Here is a 12,109-nt window from a genome sequence, read left to right on the forward strand (position 1 = left end):
TATATATATATATATATTTTGATTACAGACGGTAAAAGATATGTTGCAGCCTCTAATAACACCAGAAACACTTGGAATTCAACCAGTTACGAAACTGATGGAGCTATGTTTGAAAAATAAATTGAAGATCGAGCTTGTTGATAATTGGGAGAAAACAAGAGAAATTGAATATTTTGTTGATGGAAAATTTGCTGGGAAGGGAAAATCTAGTGTTGGTGGAAGGAAAGAAACTGCAAAAAACAAGGCTGCTAATAATACATATAATATCAAAAATTTGCGTGAGAAAACTAGTGTTGATGAAATGCAAAGCTGAATTTTAATAGCTTGTACTATTGAAAAGGCATGTGCCATATATTTTTTTTTCTAGTATGTTTACATGTATGAACGGTTGATAGAAATTTAGACAGTTTTTACATGTTCTTTAGTTATGTATGATTGAAGTGCAGATCCATAAATGAAAATGCAAAATGGATTGTTATTTTGATAACTTGATTAAAGTTTGTTCTTTATGATATATGAAACTTATGTTTTAAATTTGTGATTTTCTTAAAAGTAGATTTCAGTATTGAAATTCAAATAACAAACAGTTTACATGATTGGAGGTTTAGCAAATTTGCATAAATGGAAAAATTTGCTACACATTATTAGGCGTGTTGAAAATCGAATTAAATTATAGATCGAGTCAAATTGTAAAAAAAATCGATTAATTGTTTGATTTGACTTGATTTTGGTATTGATTTTTTTTTAAAATTGTATTAGGGTTGGTTCGATAAATTAGGAAAAATCAAGCTCAGACCAAACCAACTCGACATCATGTGTGTGTGTATATATATGTATGTATGTATGTATAATTTCTAAAATATATCTTATATATTAAAGTATTTTGGGCAAATCACAGAAATACACTAATTTAAGTCTTAATTACTAAGATTCCCAATAGTTTCACATATTACTACTTCTACCATATTTCCTGCTCAGGATACATCACTCATAATTAATGAGATACATATATCTGTTAAATTTTAAAATTGAGATACAAAAATTTATTTATTTAAGTTAATTGGTTGTAACTGATTTCCTTAATTAGAGGAGTAACTGAGAATTTTCAAAATATGTAGATAATTAATTTCATTTTATTATTCTTTGAAATAGTAAATTCATTAATATTATTAATATAAGATAAAAACATGTATATCTTGGTAATGTAATTTGGTTAATTTCAAATTATTACTCTTAAAATAATAAATTCATTAATTTGATGTATCTACTGTCAATATATGATGTATCTAACAAACTAAACACTTAGATACATGAATATCAATTTCATGTATTTGTTATACGTATCATTAATTTTATGTATCTATTTATATATATCTAATATTAATTTCATGTATTTGTTATATATATCTAGTACTAATTTTATGTATCTATTAATACATGTCTAATATTAAATTCATTTATCTTTTATATGTATCTAGTATTGATTTGATGTATCAGGTATCATAATTATATCCAAAAACATGTATCTCGAATACATAGTAAGCATATACATCTAATTATGTGCATCTAAATTCATAGTTATATCCAAAAACATGTATCTCGAATACATTATAAGCATATACGTTTAATTATGTGTATCTAAATAAGAAATGTAGTTGAAACATATGAATTGAGGACAAATCATGATTATAGAGTATCTGTCGTATCATTAATATCACCGTGTTGTTAAAAATCATGTAACCAAAATTTCATGGTGGATACCTCATTACTAAAAATACAACTCGAATCTTAATTAAGATTACTACTTATTGAATACATATTTCAACGATTATATCAAAGTAATATTGGTACTACCACATCCACGACACAGTAACCAAAGAAAGCCTTAGAAGAACACCAGCAAACAAAAACTCTCTACAATACTCCCTTTGAACCTTTTATGTTGTGGCATAACATAATCAAATCTAAGATCCATTTATCTTCCGGAGACAAACAATCAAGATCCACTCTGAATCGAAAGTTTTATTTGTAGCAGTTACTTTGATTTGATCTCGTTATAAATGAAGAATACATAATTTTAAATGGTTCAATAAATGTTATAGTTCATAACTATTAGTAGATCTAGAAAAGTTCAAATAAGAATCAAGTTAATATTAACGCTAACAGAAAAATTAATTCAACACTAAAAATGACAACAATGTTGAATATTTGTTTTTAATTTTACATTGATTTGAAAATTTAAAATACATAATCTAATTTTAATTTATCTTTAATGTTTGTCTCGTAACTGACACTTATTTTGACTTATTTTAGCATGATTTTGTACTTATAAACTATCTTTTTTTTTATTGTGTGACATATTAATTTGCAATGTTTATTTTATGCAAATTAATTATTATTTTTGTCGAATATTTTAGTTTCATCACTCACCTCATATCCTGTGTTATTTTCTTAAGAAACACTTTAAATAGTTATATTTTGATACGACTAAAAAAATATTTGGAGTACAAGTTAATTATATGTTCATATGATTATTTTACCAGAACAAATAAAAAAAAATCAAAGTCGAAAATCTGAATTTTAATTGTTTGATTTGATTCATAAATTTAACATTAGATACAAATAGTTTAGTTTGATATTTAAAATATCACAAAATTATACTTCAAATAAAAATATCTGAAGTCAAACATGAATTTTCAATTTAAATCGCGTACTTCTGAAGTTATTTTTGAACTCATATTCGTCACCAATTTTCAGTTCTTTGTTTTTTGTTTACTTCTCTGGTTTCTTATTTGTTTTGAATTTTCAATTTTTGGCCACTTTTGGGCTTAAAATCATGTAAAAAAATTTTAAAAAATTTATATAAATCCCATAATTTTAATATAAAATTATAATTTATCCATAATAAGTTTCTAATTACATCAAATTCTCAAAAATTAAAGAAATCATATCCAATAATTAAAGATTGGATACATTAGTATATAGCTCGGATACATTAATAAGTAGGTCGGATACTTTAAATATTATCTGGGATACACTAATATGTAGCTCAGACACATTAAAAACTAGTACGGATACATAATATGTAGCCCAAATACATTAAATACTATCTCAGATACATTAATATGCAGCCCAAATACATTTAAAAAATAAGAAATTTTGGAGATATTTAATAGTAATAGGGGATAATGGAAATAAGTAAAATAAAAGGTGTGTATTTCTGTAATTTGTCCCTAATCGCTCAAGTTACAGCGACACACTAAAAGAAGTAATGATAAGCCGCTCGAAACTTTAATGACTTATTAAAATAGATTAAATATATAAACTATTGTCTGACCATCCGTTAAAAATTAAAATACGTAGCTCAAAACCAATGATTTTTTTGTTTTGATTAATTGAGAAAATAAGTGACCCTTTATGTATTTTAATTAGCAAAATGAACCCTTTTTGACTTCGTACTCGAGAACAAATAACTCATGATTTTGCTGCTCTAAATGGCCCCTTTAAGAAGAATCTCAAAGAATGGCCACTTTAAAGAAGATTTTGTCTGCACAGTGTTTTGTGTTCTGATGAATGACCATGTATCTCTCTTTTTACTTTGGAGTCTGGAACTTAAATAAGCCATAAAAAATATATAAGTGATCAAAATAAGCCACTATTTTAGTAAGTAACTAAAATAAGCTTAGTGGAAGAAAAAGTCACTTTATCCAATTTTCTAAACGTTTTTCATAAGTGTCATAACGTGTATTTTTAATATATAACGAAACTTTTTCTTACACTTTATAATGTAAATTTTTCTTACACTTTATAAAGTGAAACTTTTTCTTCCACTATATAAAGTGTATAAAAAACCTTACACCTTATAAAGTGTAAATTTTTCTAACACTTTATAAAGTAGAACTTTTTCTTCTACTATTTATAGTGTAAGTTTGGAACTTTTTCTTACACACTTTATAAGAGAAATATTTTTCACGTTTTGAAAAAGCTTTTTCAGTGTTGTCATACAATTATATTGATTTGACATATCATAAAAACGGAAAAAAAAATACTACACTATGCATTTTTATTTTTTCATTCTGAAAAATCTTTCAATCTCTATTTAAGGACGTTTAAACATAGCTGATAGCACCTACAACATAAAACTTCTATATTTGTTCATTTCAATCTCAAAAAAAAATATCTTACGCACCTAAAGTTAAAGTTTCAATTTATTGGGATGGCGAAATTATACATGATGGAAATACCGTTTATTATAATTGTCCTCTCAAACACAATGGTAAATATCCAATTAATGTTTCATATCATAAATTTATTTCATCAATTTATAAAAGAATGGGTATAAACAGTACTGATTATAATTTGATTATATTCGAAAAATATCCTATTTCATTTTTATCACAAGGACAAGTAAATTTTGGAGAGCGAATTATCTATAATGACGAATCGTTGACCGACTTTTTGAGGGTTCCAAATGACTACATAGATCAAATCAAGTTAACAATACTTGAAATCTATGTTAGGAAAGAGCCTAAGATTAGTCAACAACGTTCTCCTTTATCAGTCGATGTCCATCCTCAATTAGAAAATCGTAATAGCGTTGATGGATTTCCGATAACTCAATCTTCTAATTTTCCTAACATGACTCATTATCAAAATATTCTTACCGACCGATATGATTTTGACTTGAACGAAATCAATGAAAGTGACCGGCAATGCTCAATAATTATAACCATTCGTGCAATTTCAATTTTGAAAAGGTATCTATCGAGTATCGAATTAATATATGAAACTTTTGATGAGATAATCCTTAGACAAACAAGCCTATATATATGGCGTTAATCATCCTATTAGAATGATTTGATATTAGAAAATTTGTTGTCAATTTTTTTAGGATCTAGACACATTTTATGTACGTAAAAATAATACTCTACTGTTATTTATTTTTTGTACTTTGATGGGATCTAAATGGTATTTTGTACACATTGCACATGGTAAAGTAAAAAATGTCGACAAAAACAAATGAATTTGAGTGTTCATCTAGCATTAAAAAACATGAGATGAAAAGGTCTAATTCAGTCAAAATATTATTTTTGCAGTACCAATCCAATCCAATAGTGTAATTTCTTTTATTTCTTTCGAATTAAAGATTTTTTTTCTAACTTAATATAGTAATTGAATGCATAGAATTAAAGACTTCTTTTTCTACTTTTTTTCCTAACAGGTTGATTATATATGTAGTGAAAAAGAGTAGAATTGAATGAGAAAAAGGAAAATATATAGTGTAATTCCTTTTGAGTAATTGAAAGTGATTAAAATAGAACTTTATAACATTTCAGAAAACGAATGGGACAAAAACACAGTTACTTACACAACAGACTCAATTGACCAATCCGAACCATTAGACAAAATGATACAAGATGAGAAAATGAAATGCACTCAAAGTAAAAAAAAAAAAGTTAGATGTAAAGAAATATCTATTAATATAATTTGTAGGGTCGGATTGTTATGTTGTCGGGTTATGCTACTCCGAAATTTTGATTTGTTTAGTGTGGGGCCGCTCGGTTGTCGGATTGGACCATCAAATGTTAATCTTCAAAGTGAAAAAACCCTTTGGAAGCCATGAATGTGAAAGGGAGAAGGAGAATGTGAAAAGGTAAAGTAATTTCTTACAAAGTGGAAGAAAAAGTTCTTACACTTTATAAAGTGTAAGAAAAAATTTCGTTATGTATTAAAAATACACGTTATGACACTAACGGAAAATATTTAGAAAATTGAATAAAGTGAAACTTTTTCTTTCACTAAACTTATTTTAGTTACTTGTTAAAATGATGGCTTATTTTGTTACTTTTGTATTGCTTATTTAAGTTTCAGACTCTTCAGTTTGCCTTTTATCCAACACATTATTCTGCCTATTATGTTGTTTGTAATTACAAGGTTCTTAGTTGCGTGGACTCTTCATTTTTGGTATTGTATTCTTGTCAAATTCTCTAAAAATGTACTACTTTTGACAAATCTAATACACATCTATTAACATTTTCGAATAGTCTAAGTAAAATACTAAAATGACACCATATTCTTTCAATTTTCATTTTAAAGGGGTGATCTTTGAGTCAACTTGCGCTCAATTCAACTTCACCTTTTATTATTATTCCCTGCCAAATATTAGTGATATTGGATCATAGCATATTTCTCTTGATAAGAATATCTCAACCCAATAAAATATGTATCATTAGCACTAAGGGCTACAATTATTTGTTTGGACTTTCATCAATGATTTTTTAGAAATTTCATTATACAATTAAAAAGATTGATCTTGTCGAGAAATCGATATCTTACTCCATTTCTTTGAGAGAAGCATAGCCTGACAAAGGATTCAGTCCAATTTAAAACTACGCGGTTGAATTATTGAGCTTATAGTTCCACGCTAGAGTATTTGTTAATAGTTTCTTTTCGTGTACTCCATGACATGTACTTGTGTAAGTTCTTAATTACTTCTCTAATAAAAAACAATTTATGTGCAGAAGAGTGGAGTTTTCAATCACATAAAAAAAGTCATGTATTTGAAATAAAATAAAATAAAAAAGATCACGTCTTGTAATTAAAATTTTGTTGGTGAAACTTCACCAACTCTTACTCGTGGTTTTAGTTGCTATCAGAAGACTTCTATCTGTATTGGCCGTTGATTAGGACATAAATTTTAGACTTAAAATACCGTAAGGAATAATGATTTTTTATACTATTATAACTTTATTTTGTATAAGAATATTGTGTGGTAGAAATAATCAAAAAATTTTATTGGTTTATTATTAATTATTATTGATTTAGCGATTTTTGATAATACTTTTGATTTTTTTTTATCGGTATTGGTTCTTAATGATTAGAGATTTTTTTTAACACTTTAAATGATAACTCAATAGTAAATTAAATAATTATATATATATATATACACATACTTCATTTTGTATGTTAAATTCTTGACTTAAAATTCAGTTTCATATTTTTATTTTTGGCCGTCTCGAATTCTTGATGATTCGACAATGTAAACGTGTTTCTTTTTTAGCAAAATGCAATTTATGAACTCATTATCATGGTTCATTTGGTTTGTCACCTCGATTCTAAGTGATTTTTAAATATTTTTTGTGTCAAATCTTAACAGTTAAACCGTCAATCGAACCAATAACGATACAATACACTAGTAACCGATAAGTTAATATCTAAATGGTTATATAATAATTTAATATGTCTATAAATCGATAACCAATAAGCTAAATCGATAAATATTAAAATTGAACTGAACCAATCGATATGCTGCGAAAATCTACCCCCAGACCCTCACTCACCTCTTGGAGTAATCTTTTTTCTCTCAATCTTTATTTATTTTTGAGTATTTGATAAGTAAGGAAAAATATTTTACTATAAAAATACTCAAATATAAACTAGAAAATGAGGTAAGAGGGTGGAATGTGCTCAAGTAGCTATCGGATTAAAATTTTCTCTGTGATTCAACATAAAAAGAAATAAAATAATCTTTTATTAGGAAAATCATTCTGCTAATTTTAACTTCTTCATATTTTTTTGATAATTATCTTTTTAAAATATATTTTGAATCCTTCCTACCAAATACACCCTTACAATATTTTCAAAATTAAAAATTGTTTTTTTTTTCAGATAAAGGCAATTAAAAAAAGAAGAAGATATTTCTCATATTTGTCACAATCAGAGTCGAATGTCCCATTTGAACAGGAAACAGAGAAATGCTTATTCTTAAGATCACCACCATAACCAACCCTTCTCTTCTCCTTCCCTTCATCAAAATTCTCCCAATTTCTCAAAAAATGAATTCTCCAAGGATGAATAGTTGGCTCAATAAATTTGGTTTCGGTGCGAGAACTGAATCTTCCATAGATTCATCTTCTTCTGAAATTCCTCAAGGACCCGATCACGATGTACCCGACCCGGGACAACAGTTTGCTCAATTTGGGGCAGGTTGCTTTTGGGGCGTTGAACTGGCGTATCAAAGAGTGACTGGGGTTACAAAGACTGAAGCTGGGTATTCACAGGGTTTTGTGCATAATCCCAGATATGAAGATGTGTGTTCTGGTACTAGTAATCATTCTGAGGTTGTTAGAGTTCAGTATGATCCTGATGAATGTAGCTATGAATCATTGCTTGATGTTTTCTGGGCTCGTCATGATCCTACTACCCTCAATCGCCAGGTAGGTTTTCAAATTTTGTCTTTTCTTTTTATAGTAATTAGGAAAATTTTGATGAATTACCTATTACTTTTTTGATGAATTGATGTGGTTACTAAGGTCTTTTACTTTGATTGATTTATAGAGTTTGAAGGTTAGCAGTGAAGTTGATGAATTGAGTGTGAGTTATGCTTTTAGTTTTTGTAGTTTTAATCTGTGAGTTTTTCTTACAGTTACAGTCTGTCTTCACCTTTTGCCTAGAGTGACTGCTTTAAAGTCAATTAGTGTTACAGGAGTGATCCAAAAACACATTTCTGAGATTGGATCCTGCTTGCTGGTTTCAGAATATGGACTCCTGTGGTCAGTTTCTGATTCTTCTTTTCTAAGAAGAAGTAACGACGGCTAGGCCAGGCAGGTCAAGCATCTTGCTTTTCAACCTGAAAGATTCCTTAGAGAGAGGGCTATAGTTTTATCTCTTAGATCTCGGTATTGATTTAATAGGCAAACATTTCTATCTAACACTTCCCTAGTATAAATCTTATGTCAAGCCTTTTTTTGATACTAATAAAGCTATTTGTCGAACATTAACCTTCTATCACATCATGTAAGTTGTATGGAAAATTCTTGGGGAAACTTTTTCCCAGCAAGTGTTTTAGTTTAATATTAATCAGGTGTAAAGAAATTGTGTTTGACTAGTTGTAAATTTTTAAAGACATAATTTATGACAATTTTTAAAGACTTTTTGAGTGTTCTGTGAGATGAATAAAAAAGTTTTCATTGGTAAAAAAACCATCAAACCTCTTTCCAAAATATAAGGATTTTTATTTGAGAACATCCTCAAACAACTTCTTCAGAAATAGCCTTTGAGGAAGTTCTTAAAAGACTGGAAAAACAAGTTCTTGCAAGATTTCAAAAAATGTTCCATAAACAAAGGCCACCTAATAATCCAAAGGCACTGTTTTGGTGATAATATAGTGAAGGTCAGGTCTCCATTTATTGGTAACAACCTCATACTGTACATTCTTCAGAAATTGTTGCCATGAAGATCCTGGCTGTAAAGTTTCTAATTAAACTTGATGTACCCAATTTGCTTTTTACGAAATAAAGTAATTTCATGTAAATGTCATCAAAATTTTCTGGTTGCTTGCTTCCGCCTTATGTTGATTTTAAAATATGAGTCTTGCTTGTTTGCTTCTGCTGTTATAGATTTATGGTTATGCATGTAGTTTGTGTGTTCCAATCAGGAGGGACAGTAGCGAAGTAAGCCAGAGTTGTAATTATGTGGGACCAAAAGGCTTGCCAACATTGTTGCATGTTATTTAAGTGGTTGTGGTCTTGTGGAGATACTCTCACGATGTGGATAAATATTATAAATGCTAAATATGAGTGGAAAATTGAAGAAAAAAAGGATTACAGCCACATGGATGAGGTTTATGGAAACATATCAGGGATTTCTGGCCAAAATTTAAGAGTTAATTATCTATACAAGTTGGTGATGAGCAAAAATAAAAGGATGGATACATGGATTGGACCCCTCTCAAAAGATATATATACAGGTCTATAAACTCTCTGTATATTCAGATGCATCAGATAGATACAACTGGAACATTGTATAGTGAGATACTTTCAGGACTGTGAGGTGAAAGTTTGATGCAACTGTTCTGCAGACTGGCTTAGAGGAAACATTGGTAACTACACCAGTGAACTCAGGTTTTTAGACTAATAGATGGCCATGGAATACATAGTAGAATCTAAAGGTACCTTAAGTGTGACTTCTTTGGTAGAATAGCTTAAATGAAGCATGCATTACATTAGATAACCTAGCAAAAAGAGGTTCCCTATATGTACTTATGGTAGTCATGCGAAGTAGAAGCAGAATCTGTAATTCACCTCTTTCTCCATAGTCCTGTTGCTGTTGCTGGGCAGTTATATTCCTATTTTTAGACCTTTTTAAGACCAAGCAGGGATTACCTGAAAAACATGGAGCAAGTACTTGTGGGCTTGTGGCTAGAAAGGGAAGAGAACCCAGAAGAAATTTGCAGAATCTTCCTCTATGTATTAGTTGGGTGTAATGGAGAGAATTGTCAAAAACTGACAACTAGAATATACTTATCTATATCATTTGTCTTTTTTTTTTTGGGTCCCAGTATGATAGACTTTATCACCTTCCTCATAGCTATATGGAGAAGCTTTTGCTCACTTCTAAATAGTCTTGCAACTCCGCATCCTCATGGTGTGAATCTTAAAAGTTTGCAACTCCGCATACTCAAGACAGTAAAAATACTTTGTAAAACTCTGATTAACTTAAGATTTTATTAATTATCATTGGTTGTTTCTTATTACTTAATCATTAATAATAAGAAATTATGTGTCAAGTATATTTAGTTTGTGGACTTACCCTCTTAGGTCCCATAATAGAGATTAATACTAGCAACATTGTTGGGAATTTTCCTTACTTCATCTAAAAGAAAACAACATTATTGGAACCTTCCTTCTAGCATCTTTGACCTTATTGCTAAAACATGCAGCATTTCTCTATTGACTATTCCCCTCACCCCAATATCTTACAGGTGCTAGTATTCCTGCATTTTTAGTTGCATATTATTTGAATTCCCGTGCACATTTATTTATTTTAACCCCATATTATTGCATGCTTCTGCTCCTAATAGCCAGGCAAAGAAAATCTTCATAGTTGTTCGAGGCAGATATAGACATACTTTCTGCTCTCAGTTGCCAGGTCCAACTAGGGTAGAGAAATCCTTTTCTTGTGGAAAGAGACCTTTCGCATAATTGCATCCAAAGATAATGAACTTTTATGCATCCAAAGACCACAAACAAGCCCTGTCTCACCTCCTCTCTTGGTTCTCTCACTACAATTGAGTAGCTATTCCAGCCTCTCTTTACTCTTAAGTTTCGTCGTTTGAAATTTTGCTTATAATGACAAGCTTTACATTCTTCAGTAGAATTAGTTGTTTGACAGGTCGGTGTTTTATCCTTCTTATAATGCATTAACACGAAGCTTCTGTTATTTGTAGGGGAATGATGTGGGCACTCAGTACAGGTCTGGAATTTACTTCTACACACCTGAGCAAGAGAAGGCAGCACTTGAATCCCAGGACAAACAGCAAAAGATTTTGAACAGGAAGATTGTTACTGAGATTTTGCCCGCCAAGAAATTTTATCGAGCTGAGGAAGATCATCAGCAGTACCTTGCAAAGGGGGGTCGGTTTGGCTCAAAGCAGTCTGCTGGTAAAGGCTGCAATGATCCTATCCGTTGCTATGGTTAAAACCTTTCCATTTGCAGGACAAAAATAATGTTAGTTGTGTCTATTCTCCTAATGTATGGTTATAGTAGGCTTTAAATGTGCTTCTGCAGTGATGTATCTAGTCTACCCGCTAACACTTGTTCTGGAAAATCCAATGTTTGTAGCTTCACCATAGATTTATAATGTATATATGGTTGCAGATTTGTGCCGTATTTTGTTCGTATATGTATATTGATGATGCTATGGCCATAAATTGGAATAGTGCCTGTCAATCAGTTGTGTCAAATTTGAGTTATGAAAGTCAATGTCGGGCCTAATTAATGTGTAGGAGTTATTAATGAAGTGATGTTGCTATTGATAATAAACATCCTGCCCCATCAAATTACTGTTCTCTGCACCAAGGGTGTGGTCTAGTGGACAATAAAGTTTGTTCAGAAGTGTGAGGTCTGATGTTGAAATCCTAGCACAGACAAACACACTAGGTTAAGGTTATCCCAGCCTGGTGGTATCGCATGGAATTAATACTGTTCTCTCTACTTTATCGCGTGGAATTAATACTGTTCTCTCTACTTTTATGAAAGTGAATTAGATCTGCAAATCTTTTAACTCTAGATCTGTTAAATCTAAGGATTTCTTTGCAGATTGAACTTA

The 12,109-nt window shown here is 30.0% G+C and overlaps 1 protein-coding gene and 1 pseudogene across 1 annotated transcript; both read left to right on the forward strand.

The window, feature by feature from the left end:
• Positions 1 to 313, forward strand: part of LOC107022281 — a 4,226-nt pseudogene extending 3,913 nt beyond the window's left edge.
• A 7,390-nt stretch (positions 314 to 7,703) lies between these two features.
• Positions 7,704 to 11,796, forward strand: LOC107021271 (peptide methionine sulfoxide reductase A1-like). Its single transcript, XM_015221894.2, has 2 exons — positions 7,704 to 8,216; positions 11,228 to 11,796. Exons 1-2 carry the CDS (start codon positions 7,755 to 7,757, stop codon positions 11,477 to 11,479), a joined length of 714 nt encoding a protein of 237 aa, XP_015077380.1. The 5' UTR covers positions 7,704 to 7,754; the 3' UTR covers positions 11,480 to 11,796.
• The last annotated feature ends 313 nt before the right edge of the window (positions 11,797 to 12,109 follow it).

The sequence above is a fragment of the Solanum pennellii genome, chromosome 6 (genome assembly GCF_001406875.1).
Source record: "Solanum pennellii chromosome 6, SPENNV200".
Taxonomy (NCBI): Eukaryota; Viridiplantae; Streptophyta; class Magnoliopsida; order Solanales; family Solanaceae; genus Solanum; species Solanum pennellii.